The sequence below is a fragment of the Engraulis encrasicolus genome, chromosome 9, assembly GCF_034702125.1.
Source record: "Engraulis encrasicolus isolate BLACKSEA-1 chromosome 9, IST_EnEncr_1.0, whole genome shotgun sequence".
NCBI lineage: Eukaryota > Metazoa > Chordata > Actinopteri > Clupeiformes > Engraulidae > Engraulis > Engraulis encrasicolus.
Genome location: NC_085865.1, coordinates 7,965,307 through 7,991,074, shown reverse-complemented (window position 1 = coordinate 7,991,074; position 25,768 = coordinate 7,965,307). Strand labels below are relative to the sequence as shown.

The following is a 25,768-nucleotide window of genomic DNA, read 5'->3' as shown; positions in this document are numbered from 1 at the left end:
GTCACGTTGGTTTGTCTGTCTTTTTGACACTCGAGTCCTCAAAAACAAGTCAGACAGACTTGAAAAAAATGAGGGTGTAACGTAGTCAAATGTTCCATCAAACAGCTTTCTTGCAGAGGTCTGCACTCTCAGAGTGCATTTGTAGTTATTTATTCATTTCTACACATTTCATATTCTATTAAAATGAAAGTTTAGAATGTTTCTATTTTCTTTCTGCTCTACATGACTCTACAAACCAAATTTGGTCACAATCACCCCACAAATAATGACAAGCTTTATTGACAAAAGAAAAGTAATTTTATTTAAAAACGTAGTCTTAAAGGCGGCCAGATTTGACCGGAACACAGCGTGACGACGTTAGTGTCATTTAAGGCCTTTTAATTTAATTACCACAAAAGTACTTAACTGTTACGGTTAGTCATTTTTTTAATGCCCTGTGCAAAACTGTACTAAATGATCAGTACCATTCCACAAAATGTCATTTGCCATTGGCATTTTCACTTAAGGAGATAGCATACAGGTTGCAAGTTGTTTTTTGTTTTGTTTTTTCAAAGACAAACAATAAACACAATGACATAAAAATCCCCCCACAATTTAATCTCGTTATTCCAAAATTGACATTTCAGATCAAGTGTGATGATCCTTCCTGGGATCTACAAGACACAGACGATAAGGCAAAATCACATCAGCAGCACCCTGGATGGCCTGTCAGGAGATGGAGGCGGTTTGGGAGAGGAAGGGGGGAGGGGGGCATATTCCACACAGAGATGATTTCCTCTCTAACCCAGATATGTCAAATCAGAGCCATGAAGAAGAGTCTGACTAAGAAGAGTCTTTCTAAGAAAGAAAGAAAGAAAGAAAGAAAGAAAGAAAGAAAGAAAGAAAGAAAGAAAGAAAGAAAGAAGCCGCGGGACTCAGCTGTCTGCAAGTATACCACTTGTTTTGAGTTAACATACAGGGGCAACTATACAAACCAGCTTTTAGTAGTAATACACCGCAGGCCATTCTGCTTGGCTTGGGGTGTGTGTAATGTGTATTCATGGCTGAGCGTGTTTGTGCAGAAGTGCTTTATCTGCAATAGGCCCCAGGCCCTCCTCAGCTCTCCTCAGCTCTCCTCTGCCCTCACAGCTTGGCCTGGGGCGTATTCCAGGAGGCCAGTTTACACAGCCCGACTTAACACGACACAACAGGTCAGTGACTACACAAACCCGAGTGACACCCTCACCCTTCTGTGTCTAGAATACAGTCCCTGGACATTCATTCACCCCTCACGCCTCACAACTCGGCCACAACTGCCTGGAGCATATTCCAGGAAACCTCAGAAAAACAAGTAAAGAACTAACACACAAACCCACCCTGGGGTCTATACCAAAAAGCCAGTTCAGGAGATAACCAGTCTAATTTAAGAGGTAAATCATCGAATAATAAGAGCCTGGACTCCTCATTTTCTTAACTCAACCTTGTTTACTCCTGAACCAGCTTCTTCGTATAGGCCCCCGGTGAAGAAATCACCTAACTCCACTGTCTGGAATATGCCCGGCCCCTCTCCACTCCTCCTCCTCCTCTCCAACTCCTCCTCCGCCTCCTCCTCCTCCTCTTCCTCTTCTCACAGTTTGGATTTGGCCTGGAAGAAGCTCATGATGGCCTGCATGCACTCGTCCGAGAGCCATCTCTCCACCAGCCGCTCCACCTCCGCATCGTTCACCGCATGCAGCTGCTGCCTCTCCGCCGAGCGGATCAGCTGCTTGGACAGGGCCAGAGACTGGGGACGAGAAGACAGAAGAGAAACAACAAACAGAGATCAGCTGGGGACGAGAAGACAGAAGAGAAACAACAAACAGAGATCAGCTGGGGATGAGAAGACAAGACAGGAACAACAACAAACAGAGATCAGTAGGAGCGGATCAGCTGCTTGGACAGGGCCAGAGACTGGGGACGAGAAGACAGAAACAACAACATACAGAGATCAGCTGGGGACGAGAAGAGAGAAGAGAAACAACAAACAGAGATCAGCTGGGGACGAGAAGACAGAAGAGAAACAACAAACAGAGATCAGCTGGGGATGAGAAGACAAGACAGGAACAACAACAAACAAACAGATCAGTGGGAGCGGATCAGCTGCTTGGTCAGGGCCAGAGACTGGGGACGAGAAGACAGAAGAGAAACAACAAACAGAGATCAGTAGGAGCAGATCAGCTGCTTGGACAGAACCAGAGATTGGGGACGAGAAGACAACAGAAATAACAAACAGAGATCAGCTGCTTGGACAGGGCCAGAGACTGGGGACGAGAAGACAGAAGCAACAACACACAGAGATCAGCTGCTTGGACAGGGCCAGAGAGTGGGGACGAGAAGACAGGAACAACAACACACAGAGATCAGTAGGAGCATGCTTTTGGTCACGTTGGTTTGTCTTTTTGACACTCGAGTCCACAAAAACAAGGCAGAAAGACTTGAAAATTAGGGTGTAACGACCAAAGAAAGACCAAAGACCAAAGAAACCAAAGAAAATGAGGGTGTAACGTAGTCAAATGTTCCATCAAACAGCTTTCTTGCGGAGGTCTGCACTCTCTGAGTGCATTTCTAGTTATTTATTCATTTATACACATTTCATATTCTATTCAAATTAAAGTTTAGAATGTTTCTATTGTCTTTCTGCTCTACATGATCAGCTGCTTGGACAGGGCCAGAGACTGGGGACGAGAAGACAGGAACAACAACAAACAGAGATCAGTAGGAGCGGATCAGCTGCTTGGACAGGGCTAGAGACTGGGGACGAGAAGACAACAGAAATAACAAACAGAGATCAGCTGTTTGGACAGGGCCAAAGACTGAAGATGAGAACAGAGGAAGGGAACTAACAACAGAAAACAGACATCAGTAGGAGTTTGGCTGAACTGCTTGGACAGGGCCAGAGACTGAAGACGAGAAGACCAAAACAACAAACAGAGAGAGTGGAGGCGGAGTAAGCAACAAACACAGACATCGGTAGGAGTTTGGCTGAGCTGCTTGGACAGGGCCAGAGGAGGACTGATAAGCGAGGAGGGAGAGAAACAATAAACAGAGATCACAAAAAGTCCATAGAGATGGGGAGGGAGGGGGAAAAAAACTAAGGATAGACCGATATATATATCGGTCCGATATCGGGCCGATATTTGCATTTTTTAAGTGTATCTGTATCGGCAGATATGCGTGTGGTTCTGGCCGATACGCAATATTTATTGTTCTATGTCATTCTTTTTTTTTTTTAAAAGCACCAAGACACTTTATTTTTTTATTACTTGATTGTTAGAGTGGGTTTATAAATGTTACAAGTTCTACCTCAATTTGATAATGTGACAGGAATGTTTATTTTTAACTTGAGACCTGGAATATTTGTCTTTTTTAAAAACATTTTTTTTAACCTTTTTTTTAAACCCATATCGGCCCCAAATATCGGGTATTGGAAATCGGGTATCGGCCAAGGGTGATGGAAAAAAAAATTGGTGTCTCATCGGCCATTAAAAATCCTGTATCGGTCGACCCCATAGAAAAAACATTTACAGGTGGTACTAGCTAGTACAAACCTCAACTCCGGTGAAGTTGGGACGTTTGGTAAACAGTGAATAAAATCAAAATGCTATCATTTTCAAAACATTCAATCTATTCATTAGATGGAGAATAGTGAAAAGACAACATATTAAGTGTTAAAACCAAGAAAAAATATTGTTTTGGGGGACATATGTACTAAAATGATAGCATTTTGATTTTATTCACTGTTTACCAAACGTCCCAACTTCACCGGAGTTGGGGTTTGTAGATAAAGCAGCTTGGACTGGTCTGGGGACTGAAGATGGAAAGGCAACAGGAGAAGAAACAAGAAAAACAGAGATCCGTAGGGCTGCATAGAAACCTTAAGGAACTTGCTAGTAAGAGGTAAATCTGAGGCACATAAGAGGGTCTCGAGATAAAGCAGAGAGAAAGCTAAACAACCAAAAACAGAGATAAGAAGAGCAGAGAGAAAATGTAAGGATCCTCCTTATGGGGTGAATCCAGATCATGAGTTGGTGTAAAGGGCTTTTCTGGTCTTTGGCGTATTTTGGCAACAGGTCCACCGCTGTGTGTTCATCTCTGCTTTGCTTTGCTTTGGTGTGCTTGTACTTGTAGGTATAGTATTTGGCCACAGTCTGAGAGTGATTCAAATTGGGATGAGCTTTTAAATGCTACGTCTGAGGATACCTTGGACAGCATTTCAAACACCCACTCCAGCCTCCTCCTTCATCTACCGCCATTTTGGATTTATTTACCAAGATCAGTAGTAGCAGATGCAGCTGCTTAGACAGAAGATGAGAAGAAAGAAGAAGTAGGGATGCACCGATACCACTTTTTTGAAAACCGATACAAGTACAAGTACATTAATGTGTGTACTTGCCGATACCGAGTACCGATACCGATACCTTTTACCACCAAAATACAATGAAAATAAATGAATGGCCTTGTTGTTTTCCACCTGTGATATTTTTATTGTCCATTTCCATGTAGATTTAATGAAGAGAGGGATAAACCACAGTAATGAGCCAGTAGGAGTAGGAGTAGTCTAGGTCAGTGTTTCCCAACCAGGGGTACGTGTACCACTAGGGGTACGCGAGCACACTGCAGGGGGTACTTGGAAAAATGAAATTTTAACAAATATATGGATCTTAGTTACATTGGGATGGAGAAAGCGATATAGAACTTGACTTAGGGGGTACTCATGGCACAGCAAAAAAGGCTTGGGGGTACACAAGACAAAAAAGGCTGGGAAACACTGCTCTAGGTGCTTGGACGGGCTAGAGACTGAAGGCGAAAATGGAAAAAAATAACAAAAACAGGGCCCAAAGACATGGTATGGAACATGCTAAAAAAAAGAAGGAAAGAGAGGAGGCTGTCTGAGATTCTGGTAAGAAATAATAATATAACATGGTAGAGGTGCTCCGATCACCATTTTTTGGCCCGATCACCGATACCGATCACCAAAAATCTTTATCTGCCGATCACGGATCATTGCCGATCACAGAAATTATTTCCTATTTTTTTAATAGCCTATTAATTATCCTTATTGAATACCATTTCTGCCCATAAACCAATCAATCTTAATTTGCACATGTCACTTTCACAATGTAGGCCTATTATTAGGCTATTATTTTTATTATCATTATTATTATTAGGCTATTATTATTATTATTATCTTGCAGCTCTTTCAGACTAGTGTTGGTAATATAGCCTACAAGTAAGTCTACAGTATTAACCAATTTATAAGTTATTGCATATAATTACTAAACTATTTAAGATTGAATTGAAGCTCAGACACCTGGATCTCAGTCTCTCGTCTTCTGCATTGAGGCAGTCGGTTCATATGCAAAATAGGGAGGCGGAGCACTCGGAGGGTCACAGGCAGCCTCAAAATGAATGGCAGTGAACGAGGAGCCCTTGTATTGAAGGATAAAACTAGCTGTTTTGAACTAATAATCGTCCGAGGAAACTTCCTTCAAAGTTCACAGCCTGCCTCGTGAATTCAGGGAAATTACAAAAAAGTGGGATAATCATACATACATCCAGATCACCACGAGCACTTGTAGAATCCACAGTCCCCCCCTATCAGCTCAGTTTGCCAGCTGTCAGAACGCACCCAGCGAGCGGGGCATTCGGAGGGTACACTATTTACAGCCTTCTCGCTATTTTACCCATGCCTGCTGTTAGGGGCGCTGTCGAGACGAGAGCGCAGCCCATTCATTCTGAATGTAGTCTGCAGTCCTCCGTTGGCGCCCCTACAGTGCAGTACCTGGCGAGTGGAACCTCTCGTAATACAACTTCTCCGAGAGCGTTTTCACAGCTGTCAAACTGAGCTGATAGGGGGGACTGTGGATTCTACAAGTGCTCGTGGTCATCTGAATGCACGTATGCTTGTCCCACTTTTTTGTCATTTCCCTGAATTCACGAGGCAGACTGTGAACTTTGAAGGAAGTTTCCTCGGACGATTACAAGTTTAAAACAGCGAGTTTTATCCTTCCATAGGCTGGCTTCTCGTTCACTGCCATTCATTTTGAGGCTGCCTGTGACCCTCCGAGTGCTCCGCCTCCCTATTTTGCATATGAACCGACTGCCTCAATACGAGAAAAAACCCTGTCGCTTTAAATGAGCAGCCTCGTGAGGAGAGCCCCTCCCCTCTCTGTCACTCAATGTCCACAGCTGCAGTGCTCCGCGACCGCTCTCCACCTCTCCCCTCACCTGTCGCCGTTTGGCGTTTCAGCGACTATCAAACTAATCGACTGACTGTCAATTACAACTTTGAAAACAATAACGTTGGCATGCTTGTGCGGACAACGTGAACTTGTCGCGTGCTGACCGAGGCAACTACACAGGTTATAACGTAAAATGGCTAACTGGCGAGAAGTAGTCTATCGCAAATTACATTGTGACTGAAACACTTGAGATTCTACACACAACAAGAAAAAAAACTTCACTTGAAAGAACAGGCAACACGCACAACACAGCGTGTCTGCGAGGAAAGCTCTTTCTATGTAACACTGTCATAGATTGTAGAATTTCCTGAGTTTCACCTTCCACTCTCCCTCTGCACTGTTTGGTGTTGCAGCGACTACAAACTAATGACCTGGCTGTGCATTAGGCTACAACTTTGAAAACAATACCGTTGATGATTGTTTTGGAAACGTTTAGTTGTTGCGTGCTGACAGGCTGTAACTCAAAATAGCGAACATGGCGAGACTGACACGTCATTCGCAAATTACAAGCGTCATGTAAACGGCGCATGGATCGGAAAATCAGATCATTGTTGATGCAGATATGATTATAAATGGTGAAAATGAAGGAGGGAATTCCAAAAAGTTAAAGACAAGTAAAGATGCCTTATTTTGGTGCAGCAGCTGTGCAGAGCCAGCACCTAGGCTACATGCAGGCAGCGCCAGGTGTAGGCCTAAAGGCAAAATGGTTGCGTTAGGAATTTAATATCTCTGGATCGTTTTTTTGATCGGCATGTTTTTCCGATCACCGATCAGGCTATTTTTGGCCATTATCAGCCGATCTTGATCGGCTGCCGAGCAATCGGAGCACCTCTATAACATGGTAAATCTATGTAAATAGATCTGTTTTTAAATAGATTTGCCATGTTATAGTAAAGGCTTTTTTATACTTTCCTCAAATCTCAGCATATATCTGCTCTTTCCCTTCTCTCTGACTTTGACCCCACCCGGTGCAGATGAGCACCTGAGTAACATTCTATCCACAGTCTCCTGAGCGCTCTAAACCCCTTTACGTCTCCCATCCTTAGCGCTTAACCTGAAGCACTCGAGAGGATGAGTGAGAGACTGCCAGATAAAGAAGAGGGATGTAAAACAACACAAAGGGAGATCAGGAGGGAAGACAGAAATTCAAAGGACCATCCTTGGAGGTAGATCTGACACACTTGAAAGGATGAGTCAGTGGAGAAAACCTTTATTGTCTCTGGTATGGTTTGGCAACAGGTCAGACAACAGTGTGTGTAGCTTTGCTTTGCCTTGTTTTGCTTTGGTGTGCTTGTAGGTGTAGTGATTGGCCAAAGTCTGAGGGGCGATTGCAGTGAGATGAGCTTTTAAACACTACACGGACTAGAGAACTCTTAGACATTTGTAATAAACTCATACACATTTGTGACTAGTCACAAGACAACAGGCCACAAGTAGGCAGGAGGGCCTATTGAGTTCATCGTGGATTCTGAAAACAATAAGCTTACCTTCCACATGTGAATCTGGTAATATCAGATGAATTTGTGGCCTTTTGAACATGTTGACTGCTTAAAGTCGAAACCAGAGAAAAAAAATCTTGCCCATAGAAAACACATAATGTGCCCTTTTAAAGTAAAAACGTTAGCTGTTAGATTAATCAATACTGTTTTCTGAAACACTGAGTAGCTTCTTCAAGACCTCAACTTGCACATTCTACATTCTGGTGGATATTCTCAATTTCGCAGTCAGAGATATGTGACTGACTGGGTTTGATATCCAGTCACATTTACAGGGGTGATGGTGAAAAAAAATCCTGAGCCTGAACTTTTTCCCCTGCTCTAACGTAACGACGACGACAAGATACTGCATAGTGACGTAACGTAGGCCTATTTTGACACATTATTCAAACATTTAATAGCCAGTGTATGACCATTATTCAAGTCTGATAGTAGAAGAAAACCCTGAACCTGTAACACTTTCTGAGATAAGAATAACCTAATGGCTAATTATTATCAATATTTTTATTTTTGCAAACTCTGTCAAGCCTGAAATCAGGCATGGAGCCTGAATACTATCAGCCCTGCTTTAAAACACTTGCTCCAGCCACCTCCTCCATCCAGTGATGTTTGGAACACACTCATCAGACAAGTGTCTGCCTCAGGGGGGGTAGACAGTCCAACACCAGGGAGGGGAGTGAACACAAATTCTGCCACCGGTTAACCGGTTGTAATAATAATAATAATTATTATAATGATTTCCTCCCAAAAAACAATAATTTTGAGGTTTTAGTACGATAATTCAGCATTTTCCATCTGGCAACAGTGACTGGACATGGCAGGTCCCGTCTGTGCAGCAAAAAAAAAATGTGAAAAATATATATTTTTAAAAATCAGTGCTGTGCATATGAGGCACGCGAACGTTGTATAATTTAAGATCACCGGTTAACCACCGGTTAATGGGTCTCAGTAACCGGTTAAGAGTTTTTTCAATTTCCGCCTAGTTCCTAACAGCATGGCCTCCAAACTCCACATTTACCATTTATGTGTATGGCAAGTATTCCCAATGTCTCAGCAGAGCAAAGAACACCGTCATGGCTTTGACCTGTTTCACCCCCCCTTCAAAAAGGCTTGTTTCGGCATTCAAAAGCACACGCACATTTTTGGTCTTAAAGGAACAGTCCACCCATTTTTGATTTTCACATATTTGCAGTATTTCCGAGCATTATTCATGAACATGCATATCATTAGCTTGTTTAGACAACCTTTTCATGATATACTAATTTTTCGAGATAGGAATTTTGGGTTTTCATGAGCTGTATGCCAAAATCATCAATATTAAAACAATACAAGACCTGAAATATTTCAGTTGGTGTGCAATGCATCTAAAACATATGAAAGTTTATTTTTTAACATTATATTATGGGGGAAAAATGAACTTGAACACAATATGCTAATTTTTGAGAAGGACCTCCTGTATTTCATCTGTTTCCCTCAGGGTGGCACTACAGGTGTATCACATCAAGGACTAACAGCCTCAATAAGGTTTGGTTCCACACTCAGGCGCTGTTTACATGAATCCCAATATTTTTAAACGTGGATTCGTTTTTTTTCATTCGTTTACGCACAAACGCAATATGTGGATAAAAATAAGAAAACTCCATTGTAAGTGATGCGTTTTAGCTAAATGCGGATTTTAGAACTCTGTTTACATGTAAATGAAAGGCCAAAACCGATTTGCTTTCAAAAAGATACGTATACGTGTAAACAGCGTCTCAAAAGGCAAATTATTGGTCTCCATATACAGTAAGTGGTTTTTATCTGTTTACTGCTATTGCTAAAATGTAACCAGCGGGGTTAAAAATGATAAATCCATACTGAATTTCTTGGAATGCCCTAGTCAAGTCTAGACTTCAGTCTCATTGGGATTCTGTGGCGTGCGGTTAAGTGCACTGTAACACCGACACCACCCGTCTAATTGGTGCAGTATCGCCTTAAGGAAAAAGGCAAAGTTCCCAGCTATTTCAGCTATGTAATGGCATCAAAATGAGGATTCAAATTATTGGCTTGCGGGTGCACCTTTACAGAGGTGGGTGTGGTGTGTAACTCAAAAAATCTCTCCAAAAAAGCCTCTTCAAATTTTCAATGAATTAAAACAATGTGCAAAAGGAAAATTCTTATTATCAATGCATTGAAAACACCCCCAAAAAAATAGTGCTACCCACCCAGTACTCATTTTCAGGTCCAACAAATTTAAACATTTTGAAAACCTCCCACACACTGACCATTTCACTCTTCATCAGTTTACGAAACGCTGTGTATTAAATCAAACAGCGAAATGGTCAGTGTGCAGGAGTCTTTTTTTAATTGTCTGATTGGTGACCCATGTACAGGTGTGAGGCATATGTACATGGACTTTTTTTGCTACTTTTTAATGCATTGTCCTCTTCTCTACTCTTTGAAGGACAATGATATCAGTGTTGCAACTGTACACTGTGCCTTACCCTGTTCTTGTTCAAATTGCTCCTTGTAAGTCACTTTGAACAAAGGCGTCTGCTAAATACTAATGTAATGTAATGTAATGATTGTGTATTGATCTTGTCATCATGAATGTGCTGGTACTCACATTCCTGGGTAGTTGTGCGTAGGCTTTGAGCCTGGTCCACACCTCCGTCTGAAAGGTGCTGTCAGGAAAGACCTCGGTCACCAGGCCCAGCTCACAGGCCTGAGTAGCAGTCAGCTTCTTATTGAAGAGCAGCATCTCACTTGCCTGAGAGCACAAGGGGAAAACAAACCAATGTCCAAAATGAATGGAGAAAATAAAGGGACCACAATGGAAATAAATCATAGGGGTTTTTTGTGTTTATTCCTGTCTTTATTTCCTTTTAATGTATTGGTTTTGTTGCTATACAATGTTTTTACATCAAAATAGAAAAAAAACATTAATTAATTCATTAATTCATTCATTCATCCATTCAATGATGGATTTGCGGAAGTGCTATTAGTCGATAAAAAAGGACTAATTAATTACAGACTTGGTAAAAGACATACTGATAGGCAAATTAATTTTTGATGAAGCTCTGAAAGCCTATATAAAGGCATGTTACAACAAATGTTTTCAGTAAAAGCCCCCTGGCCTCTGCTAGTAAAACAATAACACTAAATGGGCCCACCCATAGTGTGGCAGTGAAGCATGATTGAGCTGTTAACTAATTGTATGTTAATGCACCATTTGGTGTAATGACTTATCACACTGTGCTATAACCCAATGGTTAATTACCATTCCGCTTATGTGGACGTTTTTTTCTCGTTAAATTCAATAGCTTTTGGTTACCGTTACACTGTTTCAGACTATTCTAGCAACAGCACCTGCTTTACACCTTCAAAATCATTCTTTTTCCTAAAAACAGACATTACTTATTCTTGAAGTTTTCTTTTGTTTCAAACATGTTTTTTTCCTTTTACCTGACATGTTTCGATGGTGAAACTTCCGTCTGATGAAGACATCGAAACATGCCAGGGACAAGGAAAAAGCTTTCACATGTCTGAAACAAAAGAAAAACCTTAAAGGGACACTGTGTGAGATTTTTAGTTGTTTATTTCCAGAATTCATGCTGCCCATTCACTCAAGTTACCTTTTTCATGAATACTTACCACCAGCATCAAATTCTAAGTATTCATTATGACTGGAAAAATTGCACTTTTCATACATGAAAAGGGGGATCTTCTCCATGGTCCGCCATTTTGAATTTCCAAAAATAGCAAAAATGATGAGCATAGTTGCAGTACCTTTTTTGACCATTTCCTGCACAGTGTCCCTTTAATAATTGTGTGAACAGACATAATGGATGTCATATATCATATTGAATGGATATCTTAGTTTGTGAAGTGGTTTGCGTGGGTGGGTGCTGTGTGCACTGTGTACCTTGGCGGTGCCCATCATCTTGGGGAAGGTGTATGAGGAGCATCCCTCAGGGCTCTGGCCCAGCTGGCTGAAGGGGGTGTGGAACGTCGCCTGCACACAGGAAGAGACAAGAGACAGTAAGCGCGATCGAGATACCGCAACGGCTGTATGCGCATTTAGAAAGCAATGCATTCTGGCTCAAAAAGTTGCATGACGGTTCGATTTCCAGTCAAACTTCAAAATTTCGGTGATGTTGCGTTGAAGAGGTGACATTGTCACATGGTGTCAAACTATCTCGGGATGAATGAGACTGCAGTCAGATCTTGCAACCTCTGCAGTTGCTTATCCCCTTCAACGCTCGTCTGCAGACCGCCTCCGAGGTCACGCGCCCATGAACTGGTTGGTCAACAATTCACTCACGTGTGTATATGAGTCTTGTTTGCGCAGGTCCCCATTTCAGCTCCTCCTCACTGCCTGTCCCCCCACTCCTCACACGTGTGGTGTGTTAGTAGAGCAAACTGGTGCGAGCTCATCGTCTCGTTCATATTTGTGGCCGACTTTAAATGCGCTGCATTTAATAACACCCACATCGTGACAACAAGTTCTCGCTGACGTGCTTCGTCAATGTTGGTCGACAGCCACAAAGTCGTATGGGGCTACTATGACCAGGGGCCGCCTGCATTAACAAACACTCACTTGCTAACTACACTATACACTACATGTAGTGCACCATGTAGTAGTTTCCCCATGACAACTGTACTCAATCGAGTTGATTTTGTGCCTCCCCTTGAGTTAAATAATTGGGTTTTTCCTTTTTCCTGAGCTTCCAGCCGTGTCCTGAATCTGATAATATTACCCCTAGTTCTGAGTTAGCATTGATCTTTTAACTGGATTGGACCACCTACTTCTGGCACCTCACCTGCTCGCATCGTGCTTAGAAAGTAGCTAAGATTTCCAGGATCTTTCCCATTTAAAAGTAGTCTCTTCTCAAGTTGGAAGGTGCAATAATATTAACAGAAAAGTACACATGGCGATTTCCTTGGCTGATTTGATCTATAGCAAACGCACAACAGTATATTGAAATGCAGCGAAATCACCACATTTCATTTTATGCTAATGTTATTACATTTTCCAACTTTACGAGAGTTAGAAAAATAGAAAAGATACTGGAGACCTAGGTAACTTTATCTGTGTATGATGTTGTCAGGTGAAGTGCTAGGTGGTTCAATCCATTCAATGATCCATGCCAGCTTGGAACTACAAATGACATTACCGCACTCTGAGAGCGGCTTGAAGCAATGGAGAAAGATGAAAACTCCATAATTAAACCCGAGGGGAGGTGGAAAATGAGTATAATTTCCTCGAATGGTGGCAGGTTGCTCTAGTCTTTAACAAAAACAACTTGTGGTAAATTCTAATTCTGACTCAGAAAACGGCAGGATGAAAAGAAGAAAGGTAAAATTCAATTACTTAACTCGAAGGGAGGTGTATACGTAGTGTGTAAAACATAAAGAACCGGAGGTCCTCCTCACCCTCTCCGTGGCATAGACCACATCAAATAGGCCGAGCACAGTGACTGACACCCCCACGGCTGGTCCATTGATGACTCCCATCAGAGGCTTAGGGAAGTCAATGTAGGCCTTCACGTACTGCCTGAAAACAACACAGGGGTGGACAGGACACATAGTTAATATAAGCCTTCACGTACTGCCTGAAAACAACACAGGGGCGCACAGGACACATAGTTAATATAGGCCTTCACGTACTGCCTGAAAACAACACAGGGGCGGACAGGACACATAGTTAATATAGGGTCGGAGACAAAAGGGACTTATATTCACTTGTATGGTTAATACATGTATTTGCCGTCTTGTGGATTTCTAGCAATATTAGCGGATAAACTATTAATGGAAAATCGAGCAATATTAATGGATGTCCATTAAAGCGATGGTTCGGAGTAGAATCACCCTAATGCCATTTGAACCGTGACACCCATCCACCTTTACACCCGAAGTGTTTTCTGCCGCAGGCTTACATCAACAGAGTTGCCGTGTTATTCGATGTTTATTCCGGATAGCTTGACTCAAGCGCATATGGATCCTGGGCACCGTCTCCAAACTTTCCCCACAAAAATAACATGTCATGACACCAAACTTCTACAGTATAACAAATGTGGTTTGTACTCACAAAAAGATGAATTTGAAACTTTGTACATAGTCCAGGATAGGGGTGGGCGGTATGGCCAAAAATGTATACCTCGGTATAATTTTAGCCACGGTATATATCACGGTATTTTACATTTGTGTAAAATTTAAGCATTCCGTCGCAAAATGTACAAAACACCTTTTTTTTTTACTTTTGCATTTGCATTTTTTAAACATTTGCATTTTTGTAATGTGTGTGAATTCTTGCTATTCAAATCTTTTGAAAACAAACAAAAACTATGTAAAATGCATTTTGCAATGCAATGCAATAGGCTACAACACTGTCAATTTCACCAAGTCTAGAAGGGGTTAAACTAGGGAAGGGAGGGGTGTCAAACTGAACATGGATTTTATCCAATAAATCGTTCATTTGACCTTTTTTTCTATTTCTGGAGTTGCTGGGGGTAATTTGGAAATGTGTGCTTGCATCTGTGATTATGCCAAGCCTAATGGTTCAGCTGTTATTGTTAAAGTTTAAAAAAAAACCGAACTTTAACATGAGGCAGCTAGCAATGCATTGTAGAACTAATGCATTTAAATGGCAGCTATCACTGCAGCAGCGGTTAGCGTGCTAACGTTAGCGAAATCGCTAAATCACATTTTAAACAGTGAACAGTCATCTAAGTTACTAACACCCAGCCAGATATCGTGAATGATATTATCTCACCTGGACACAGTAACATACAGTAAGGCTGGCGCAAATGTAAAGCAACCAGTAGCACATAGATTTAGCACATTTCTGTTGTCAGACACCAGCATTGACATGAATGACTTGGGCTGTTAGCTTGCTAACTTGCTTTTCACACACCACTGTACATTAAATTGTGGAGACCAGAATCGAAATCACATACAGTTTAAAACAATAGTTCACTACACTAACTATACATTTTACACTTAAAGCTTAAATGAAATTGTGCTTCTGTTCTACAACCACATTCTTTTGCTACTACGAGAGACAGTCTTGTGGATGTTCAAAACGTTGTCTATTACTGCCATCTGCAGGACGCAATGCGCTATGGCGGTAGAGCGGTAGGGACAAAATCCATACCTTGGGGGAAAAAATACCATGCACGATAGTATACCGTCCATACCGCGCACTCCTAGTCCAGGAGTTTATTAGTAACAACACACGAGACGATTAGCTTTTCTGCTGCTAAACATCCGTCGACGTCACTTCCTCCAGCTGGGACTTTGTTGATGGAAACAAATACACGTGAGTCCGGAAGGCGGAAAACTCAAAAAGACAGCTTGCGCTACAACTAGAAATTAACCACTTCGGATTTAAATTTTACCACGTTTAATAAATAGAAGACGATGCCACACTCGTGCATATATCCTGGCTGTGGACTAAAACACAAACCTGCCATGCTGTGGACAGTCCCAGCTGGAGGAAGTGACGTCGACGGATGTTTAGCAGCAGAAAAGCTAATCGTCTCGTGTGTTGTTACTAATAAACTCCTGGACTATGTACAAAGTTTCAAATTCATCTTTTTGTGAGTACAAACCACATTTGTTATACTGTAGAAGTTTGGTGTCATGACATGTTATTTTTGTGGGGAAAGTTTGGAGACGGTGCCCAGGATCCATATGCGCTTGAGTCAAGCTATCCGGAATAAACATCGAATAACACGGCAACTCTGTTGATGTAAGCCTGCGGCAGAAAACACTTCGGGTGTAAAGGTGGATGGGTGTCACGGTTCAAATGGCATTAGGGTGATTCTACTCCGAACCATCGCTTTAATATTACTGGATTAATTTAATTGTAATGCATTTAAATTTATTAATTTAATTTAATTAATGTTTCATTAATAGTTTGTCTGATAATATTACTAGAAATCCATTGTTAGGCTAAGTCTATGGTGGGTGAGGGGGTGGTCGCGAAAATATTCTGAAGTCCAAAAGAGGGTCCCCACTGAAAAAGTTTGGGAACCGCTGATATAGGATACAGGTTTCTCCACAACATCATTTCTAACTGAGTTAGCAACTTGGTTGGTTGCAATGCAATTTCCCATTGGAAACCTAGTAAGATGCTAACTGGTTAGCAACGATTCTTTCGAGAAGCGGGGTCCAGGCTTGAGAAAAATAAGAAAACCCCATTTCCATTATTTAATTCTATTGTATTATTATTTTATATTTGAATCTATTTATTTGCTTTTAGTCTCTTAGTTGGTGATGGCACAGTTGAGAATATGACAGGAAGGAAGACAGTGGGAGAGGGAGGGGGGACATGACCCAGGCTCGACTCAAACCTGAGGCCCCATAGAGCTTGAAAGTGACGTCACTTCTCCCGATTTCATGGGACCTCAAAGGCGTTTTTAGCCGAAAATCGTAACATGTAATCCAATGGCGGTATTAAAATGATATTTTGATCCCCTTCCAGTTGTGCCACGAGCTCCATATATGTTGTTTCTGATATTTTTGCTTAATTTTTCGTACGAACCCCCACAATTTTTAGAAAGCTGTGCTTTTTCATGCAGACGGCCTCGGAACAAAACATTGATACTTCTGCATGAATAATCTTTATCTAGCCTCTTAAACAGCATATTTGTAGCCCACCGCATATAATGACTGAGATCAGAAGATATTTACTCGCTACCATGTTGGTAGATGGTCAGCTTAGGTCCTGTGAAATGCGGAACTAAGGGGCGGGACTTTCAAGCTCTATGGGCATGCAAGTCCATATGTGAGGGGCTAGGGGCATTTCTATTACTAACAATTAGTATAAATGTGGTGTACATGTATAATGGCTTCAGACAGTTTTTAGACTTTGGTAATTGTTTAAAAGATCTAAAGGCATGAGTCACGAAAAAAAAAGCGTCTTATGTAACTCTGCAGAGATTACACCCTTCAACAAAATTAATCAAATTAATAATAACAAACAAACTTTCTTGCAGTGTAAGCAATCATCATCCTAACATCCTGTCAATGTTCCCCACCTCAGCATCTGTGCGTTTGTGTGTGTGTGTGTGTGTGTGTGTGTGTGTGTGTGTGTGTGAGAGAGAGACAGAGGGAGAGAGAGAGAGAGAGAGAGAGAGAGAGAGAGAGAGAGAGAGAGAGAGAGAGAGGGGGTGTGTGTGTGTGTGTGTGTGTGTGTGTGTGTGTGTGTGTGTGTGTGTGTGTCACCTCAGCAGCTCCCCTGCGTCCTTTGCCATCTGTTCCATACCCCCCTCGGGGATCTTGGTGAAGTTAGTCAGATCGTTTCCACTGCAGTAGTAATCCCCACTACCTAAACACACACACGCACGCACACACACACAGACACACACACACACACACACACACACACACACACACACACACACACACACACACACACACACACACACACACACACACACACACACACACACACACACACACACACACACAGCATAAAAGGCAGCATTGTGTGAATGCAACAGCATTGTACCAAGACAATGTGTATCCTTATAGTGTGCAGTGTTCCATCAGTGGAACGCTCTGTACTAGTCATTGGAATGACTTTAATACCACACCACTTCACTGCTACGACATTACACTTTTTTTTCTTTTAAGATATTTTTATGGGCTTTTTTGGGCCTTTATTTTAGATAGGACAGTGAAGGTGCGACAGGAAGTGAGTGTGGAGAGAGATGGGATAGGGTTGGGAAATGACCCCGGCCGGACTCGAACCGGGGTCCCCATGGGGGCATGCAAGCCCAAGTGTGGGGGTCTTAGTGCGCTGCACCACAGCGCCCCCACGACATTACACTTTTAGTAATGTATTACACATCTTTTATAATACATTACGACTTTGTCATTAATTTGTCACAGAAAAATTTACAGCAGGGGCTAGGGCTGCACGATTATGAAAAAAAATCATAAATCACGATTATCTGTGTCAAAATGTTAACCATGATTATTAATCTTCACGATTATTGATTTTTTTTTATCTGATTTTCTTTTATTATTATAACAAAACGAAATATATCCAAGAATGGATTATATACGGGATGAGCAGAATAACATGAATTGTAATAATTATGTAAAAGGCATTAGCATGAAACTTAGGTGAACAGATTTATGGCCGGAAACACCAGCCTGTCGGTATGTTCTGGCTTCAAGGACGCTCTCGAAGGTAGGTCACTATTGCCACGATTAAATCCTGATTGAAATCATGATTTCGATATCACGATTATATCACAATTTTAGATTATTTTCGAATAATTGTGCAGCCCTAGCAGGGGCTATGTCTTCATGCACAAGATGTGGCTATCTGTACTCAGCCATACATCATGTGTTTATCATGTCGTGGGACCAGGCCCAGATTAATGCACAGGCTGGATATGACTGAAGCCTAGGGGCCCGCACCCGACAGGGGGCCCTCAAATGGCCAAAAGTTTTAAAAATTGGCAAGATGTGATATTAAAAAAATCATTTGTAAAACCTTGTTGATACCCGTTTCCACAATTGGCAGCATGGTATCCTTAGCTCGTAATTATGACACAGACTAGGTCATTGTGTTGCATTGTGCCTAGGGACCCCGGGCCATCTTAATCCAGCTCTGCATGGAACAGCCGTGGTGTAATGGTTAAAGGGACACTGTGCAGGAAATGGTCAAAAAAGGTACTGCAACTATGCTCCTCATTGAAACTGGGCTGCCTATTGCCAAATTTGATCTTTACATGAAAGTTTACTAAGTAATGAACAAGTATGTTCTAGTATGGTCCAAGCAGAGTCATTTTCGCAGCTAAAAATGGCTATTTTTGGAAATTCAAAATGGCGGACCATGATCCCCCTTTTCATGTATGAAAAGTGAAATTTTTCCAGTCATTATGAATGCTTAGAATTTGATGGTGGTGGTAAGTATTCATGAAAAAGGTAACATTAGTGAATGGGCAGCATGAATTCTGGAAATAAGAAACTAAAAATCTCACACAGTGTCCCTTTAAGGAGTTGGACTGTAGATCACAGGGTTGTAGAACCAAACACCACCCTTGCCAATCCCTTCCTCCCTCAATGGCTGAAGTGCCGTTGTGCGAGGCACCTAAGCCCACACACTGCTTCAGGGACTGTAACCAATACCCTGTAGGCTAATATCTGTAAGTCTCTTTGGATAAAAGCGTCAGCAAAGTGTAATGTAGCGTAATGTAATGTAATGTAATGTAATGTAAAGTAATGTAATGTACTTACCTGTGAAAACTGTGATGACAGAGTCATCTTTAGCTGCTTGTTCCAAAGCTTTGATGATTTCATTATACATCTGGAAATAAGGACATAAGAAGGACCTACTGTAAGAAGGAGAACATTTCCACAGAGTAGTGTCTTATAGGCAAGGGCGCCGCTGAAACTAGCTTTAAAGTGATTTTTTCCCTCATTCTTCACAATGTTACTGCTGCTGCACTCCACTCATTTGTCTCCACCGTGATGGCGTTCCTCTTCTGCTAGTTTCTGAGAGAAACCTGGACCTAGACCACCTTACTATGGCATTTTGTTTTTGGAGTAGGCCATGTTTTATAGTCAAGATAAAACCTGGAGTGTGCTTCTCGACAGTGTCATTGTTAACTAAGTTAGAAACTTACTTACAGTAGTTGCAATGCATTTCCCCATTAGCAACTTACTAGGGTTCTTCTGCTGCTGTGTCCCTGAGAGAGACCTACTGTAGGCCTACCGCTTGAGACATTTCGTTTTTTTTTTGTGTACATGCCATGTTTTCAAGTCAAGGAGGTCAAATCTGAAATGACTTCTTCTCACCTCCACGGTGATGGCGTTCTTCTTCTGCGGCCTGTTGAGGGTGATGGTGGTGATGTTGTCTGCGGTGGACACCTGTAGAGTCTGGTAGGAGGACTCCGCTGCTGTGGGCTGAGCCCCGACCGCCGGAGCCTCCGCCCCCACCAGAGAGGAGATCAGGTCCACATACTGCTGTCTGGCCTCCTCCTGCGAGAGAGAGGAGAAAGAGAGAGAGACAGAGAGAGACAGAGAGAGAGAGCAGAGACAGAGAGAGCAGACACAGAGAGAGAGAGAGAGAGAGAGAGACATAGAGAGAAAGAGAGAGAGAGAGAGAGAGAGAGAGAGCAGAGAGAGAGAGAGAGAGAGAGAGAGAGAGAGCAGAGAGAGAGAGAGAGAGAGATAGTACAGAGAGAGAGAGCACAGAGGGAGAGAGAGAGCACAGAGACAGAGAGAGAGAGACAGAGAGACAGACAAAGACATAGAGAGAGAGAGAGAGAGAGAGAGAGAGAGAGAGAGAGAGAGAGAGAGAGAGAGAGAGAGAGAGAGAGAGAGAGAGAGAGAGAGAGAGAGAGAGAGAGAGAGAGAGAGAAGGACATCAGTTCAATGTTGGGTCAATGTTGGTACCACTATGACGCTGATTAGAGATGCATTATAAGTATGTTATTATGCCAGAATTCTATGACAAAGTGGAGATATGTTCACACAAATGTATGCAATGTTGTAACAAAGCGAACAGCGCATTGTTCTACAGGCAGAATGGTGCCTGAACTAAGTACATTAGCTACACCAGCACTGAATGAAACAAAGAATTGACTAGTACACATATTACAGCAGATAACATATAATGACAAGATGACAGTTGGCAGGAGTACTTGCCTGTGACACGGATCCCAAAGACTTCCATGCATCCCACTTGACTTTGTTGACAAAGTCCAGCATGCCTGGCTTAGGGGTATTACATGGGCCTGTAGTAGCCTGGTGAGAAGAATAATAATATATATGCATCAAATTATAGTTTTAATGCTGAGATGTGGTGATGTACACCGTGCTTAGACTATTCAGATATTACATAGCCATACAGTCAAAATGATACCAATACCAATGGTAAAAAATATGCATCAAATGCATCAATTACAAATATGCATCAAATTACAGTAACAATGTTGAGGTCTACATGCTGTACACGTGATGCTGACTAAATGGTTTCTTTGGATTATTCATCTACAACTACTCAGACAATATTCATCCAGTCAAACTAACGTAGAAAAAGAAACCCGGATCAAAGTCATCTGTGGTATTTTGCCTTTTACATGACATGACATCACATCACATTGCATTTGGCAGACGCTTTTTAACCAAAGTGACTTACAATTGAGGACATCATCAATCATAGTCAACATCACTAGCAGATACTACGAAGCCTTGTTGCCTTGTCTTTTCACTCCCCTTCAGTTTACACAGTAACCAATGCAGTGTTAATTAAACTCTTTAGAGAGCACTCTGGGTCCCAATACACTCTAGAAGAGGTTAAAGAATATATGAAACAAATATTCATCTATTATTCACATTAAATGTTTGCCTATTTCTAAAACATCAATCCAACTTTTAATATTTTTTCCGGGCATAACTTGTTGAAACGGCAACTTAAAACTGTGCCTTTGGTGCGGCAATATTACAGGGCCGTGACGTCATAAGGTTGACACCCTCTTTTTGCTAGTATGGCTGGCTGCGGAAATATCATACATTTGAAGGACCCATATCTCATTAAGGAACCAAAATTCTGATACAAACATCAACATGTCGAAAGAACACACCTCTAACATTATATTAAAAAAACTCTCCAAGTGTTCGATTACTGTGTGGGCACACCTTTGGGCTGTGGTTCACTCCTTTAATATTAGCTGATAGGAGCTCGGAAAAGTTATCCCCTGGCATGTTCTCACCTGTTTGAAGAGGGCGTATATCTTCAGCTTGACCTCGTTGCCGGGGTCATTCTTCAGCGTTGAAAGCTTCTGTTTGGCTGTGTTGAAGTCCTCCACGGACGCACCCATGGCGGACGCAGTCACATGCAGCTGAACAGTGGGGTAGGCGAACGCCTTGGTCGCTCTGGCGTGAGAGATGGGCAAGCATTAGAGGCAGAACATAATACTGGATGGGAAAGCTAGAGGCAGGCAGGCAGACACGTACACACACACTGACACTCCCACTTACTGACAGGTCCAATTGTTGCCAGACAGTCCTCCAACACAACCTCCCACACACAAAATTCTTCTGCACCTCTAGAGAACTACAATAACCTATTTTGCTACCAGTCTACATTCACACAAACATAAACACACAAACACAAACACGATACACCCACAAACAGAATAGTCTGTGCTGTACTAGTCAAGGAATAACTGTCATTGTAGTTACCTATTCACTACATTGTAATTAGTAATTTGCACTATGGATGAAAATGTTGCCCACCTGCTATCCTATCACCCAATCAGGTGAATAGCAAGTCTGGGTGCAGAACAAGCAACACAAAGTGTCAGTTTGTTTCAGATACCACACAGTTATTCGCTAGCATGGTTAACTTGACAGATAAACATGGATAGCATCATCAAGGTTACCTAAGGATGTTAGTCAGAGGACAAGGGCAAATATGACGTTTACTGGCAGCGCTTAGGGTACAGATTGATGTTTGACTGCGTTTTGGCTTGACAGTCAACTCTGAAAGATACCGTTTGCTGACTTTAATTTCGGTGAGCGAACCTCGTCTTATGAATGAAGTTTTGGGCTATTCCATAACAACAGCAACGCCGAAAACAAGCAATACAAACGACATCACACAAGTAACACACATTCTTACCGGCTGATTCTGAAAAGTCTACCAGGACTAAATAACCTGAATGCAGCGGCCATAACCGGGAAACAGTGACGTTTGCTAAAGTTAATCTTTTTTTTTCTTCTTGAATGTAGGTTACCCCTGTTCCCTTCAGTGTGAAGTTCCGTGAACCTAGCAACAATACAACTTCCGGTCTAAAAAATATAGAACAAAGGTCGCGCGAGCAATGACTGTCATTTCTCCCTTCACTGTCTACATTTGACCAATAGACATTTGATTCTAAAATAAGACGTACAAATAACATAACAATTTAATAATGCAGTGCATAATGCAAATCACATGAAAGAAAGAAAGAAAGATATAGCCTACAGCGTCAATGCTATCAACCTATTGCAGATTGAATAATTTAAATCCTTACCAGATAGGCAACAAGAGTGTATCACCTTACCTCAAAAAAAGCTGAAGTAGCAAAGAGGGCAAAGTACATGTTGTCAATGTGTGACAACTAAGTAAGGTCGAGACAGAACGGGGTTTTTATAGGCCTATATGGGAATAGGCAATAGAATAATCTAATGATAAATGAAAATAAGGTTATGCATGGGAGTGCATTTATTACACACATCAATAGAATAACTCATAAAAAGAGTCCTCGTGTAAGGTTGGAAAATAAAAGTGTTTGTGGAATTGTGTGTCATGCAAAATATGCACTGTATGTGTGTGTGGGGGGAGTCAGTGTGTGTGTGTGTGTTTCAGTTACTGGCTTCTGCTTACAGATGACACAGGAATAGTGATGGGGTCCTTAAAGCAACACTAAGTAGTTTTAATCTTTGGCCTCTTATTGAGAAAAAAGTTTGTTCACCTCTAAACTTGTTAAGTGCGAGCACAGTCTGTGTGGAGGGCAAGTGCAAATTGCATTGCAATGCCTAGTCTGCTACAAGTAAAACACAAGAAATTACTTTGGAAACATTTTTTTTTAACAAAACTACTAGTAGAGGAGCCTACTTTTTGTTAATCCAGAGGGAAATTTAAATGTCTGACAGCTTACATAAATACCCAAATACAAAACACACACAAAGTGCTCATTGCAGTTAATATGTAGTACACACTACCCAGCGTACCCAAACATGCGCGCACACACACACACACACACACACACACACACACACACACACACACACACACACACACACACACACACACACACACACACACACACGCACGCACGCCTGGCCGCCCGCCCGCCCACACACACACACACACACACACACACACACACACACACACACACACACACACACACACACACACACACACACACACACACACACACACACACACACACACAAAAGGTCCTGGTAGTGTGTTCACACACAAAAAACCCCAACAAAAATAAACACTCAGTACAGTACAAGTCCTGGATGAGTCTGTCAGTCCATTAAAAAAAGGAAGACTGACGTTGCCGTGGTTGTGTGTCGTGGTGAGAGAGCAACCTCTACTGGCAGGTGTGTCGCTACACAGGACTGAAAGCAGCTGACAGAGCACCTTCAATCCTGTGCCTAGTCATTCAGCATATTCACTCCTCAACTAGCCTACTAAAATCAGCAGTATAATTACGGCATAAACAATATTGTAAATGAATAATAACTAGTGTTGATGGTGTGTTGTGTTGCTATTGTATTAGTAGGCCTATGCTCTGCTCTTGCATTTGTTCCAATGCTCTTCCGATATGTCAGTGCCAGAATTAACACAGTTAGAGTAGGCTAGGCTATATTATGTAGGCCTATGTGGGCTATGCATACAAATTGTGCCATAATATACAATCTTAGCTGCTTCATTTCTATATCCCATATTTATGTAGCCCTTTCAGCATTTAGCCATGGCATGGGGTGACAGGCCTATGAATGGCAGAATGGTTACAGAGAATGTCAGAAAATATGACAGGTAAAATGGCATTCTGAAGTTATAACTGGACTGAAAGATTATTGCCATATGGGGAAAGAGTTCAGGCTAGGCGTTATATTCTGTTTAACAGGGACAATATTGGGAAAAGATCATTTCTTGCATGTTATTTGCTACTATGTGACAGCTTCCATGGCATTTTGGCCCACATCAGTCCCGGTCAAGTCGTGACGTAGTCCTAGAGCTACACATTTTCAGGGTGCTTCGGGCTGGTGTAGAAGAAGTTTGGGCGAAAGGGAGTATCTATTTGAAGAAATTCTCGAGAGGTGACTGGTGCAATACGGCGGAAAAACTCGTCTAACACTGCTCTTTGTGGACTTAGACAGTAAGAAAAGTGGCAATGGCGGTTTAAAAAAAAACTATAATAGGACTAGGTGAGTAAACAAGTTCAGAACTTCTGTGATGCTGACTATATCGCTTTGCAAGGCGTTGCCAAACTTTAACTGAAGTTTTAAGTGGTCAAAGTCATGGACGGTACAAGAAGTGATGCACGAAATTAATTTGCCCTGTTTCCCTAAACGTAGGTATTTGTTTTCTAAACTCCTCCGAAACTGAAGGACTGATTCGTGGGAAGGAGCACAAAATACGCAAAACCGACGCAGTTTTAGTTTGTTGCCTATTTCTGGCTGCGAATATGACTGATTCGTCGATGTAAAGCAAGAACTACCCACTTTTAAGCGTGAATGATTTTTGAAATATTTTCTATTGTTGTCAGTGTTTTTGCATTACATGGCAGAACACGAGTCGCAACTAACCTTTCAGATTTTCCCCCAGAACGTTTCCAAAGAATGTCGAAAACATTCCACCACCGCAGCACAGAACCAACAAGTTGAACTTCTAACTACCTAACAGCCAATTATGTGCAGTCAGTGGTGCACTAGAGTATTTTTTCCTTTGAAAAGTTGAATCGAGCATATTTTGGTATGGCACCCACACTTTGATAGGACATCATATCTCTCAGCCATGGAATTCATAGTAGACCGTTAACTGAGCTAGCCACCTAGCTGTCGTTAGCTTCGGGGTCCATAAACTGCTGGGGGTGCTATGGCAACGTAGCTAACATGAGCTAACTAGCCAGCACCAGTCAAAGAGCTCCACAGGCCCTACAAAAACAGAAACGAACAGAGACAGAAATCTACTTAAAAATGAACAACGGTATGTGGCTAGAATGGACTGAGAGATGTGATTTCATTGTCTTCTTCCTTGTGATCATTAGATTTGATTTTTTTTGTGCGTGGAAATCACAACTTTATATTATGAATTTTTCCACTAAACAAAAGCTTGGGCATCTGTAAGCAAAACAAACAAATCAATTTAGCATAAAAATAACAAGCAAGTGCACAAGGTCATCCTCCTCCTCCCCTCTTAATTATCATCCTCATCTTCCTCATCCTCTTCCTTATCACCATCTTCCTCCTAATCACCACCACCATCCTCATCACCCTCAT

General features: G+C 41.8%; 2 protein-coding genes across 5 annotated transcripts in view; one reads left to right on the top strand and one right to left on the bottom strand.

The window, feature by feature from the left end:
- Positions 1-576: 576 nt before the first annotated feature.
- On the bottom strand, positions 577-25,264 carry eci2 (enoyl-CoA delta isomerase 2). 4 transcript variants are annotated; one of them, XM_063206428.1, is made up of 10 exons: positions 25,076-25,264; positions 21,475-21,637; positions 20,408-20,506; positions 19,556-19,738; positions 18,995-19,064; positions 16,967-17,069; positions 13,172-13,292; positions 11,661-11,750; positions 10,362-10,505; positions 577-1,762 (listed from the first exon to the last, which is right to left on the bottom strand). In XM_063206428.1, exons 2-10 carry the CDS (start codon positions 21,580-21,582, stop codon positions 1,607-1,609), a joined length of 1,074 nt encoding a protein of 357 aa, XP_063062498.1. In that variant the 5' UTR covers positions 21,583-21,637; positions 25,076-25,264; the 3' UTR covers positions 577-1,606. The 4 variants fall into 4 exon arrangements, with proteins under 4 accessions (XP_063062498.1, XP_063062497.1, XP_063062499.1 ...); XM_063206427.1 differs by lacking the exon at positions 25,076-25,264 and adding an exon at positions 22,386-22,542; XM_063206429.1 differs by lacking the exons at positions 577-1,762; positions 25,076-25,264 and adding exons at positions 1,876-1,929; positions 22,386-22,542.
- nphp3 (nephronophthisis 3) overlaps positions 24,525-25,768 on the top strand; it is a 48,186-nt gene continuing 46,942 nt past the window's right edge. Inside the window, exon 1 of the mRNA XM_063206431.1 lies at positions 24,525-24,694. The gene's annotated coding sequence lies outside the window, so the exon portion shown is untranslated. The remainder of the gene's footprint in view (positions 24,695-25,768) is intronic.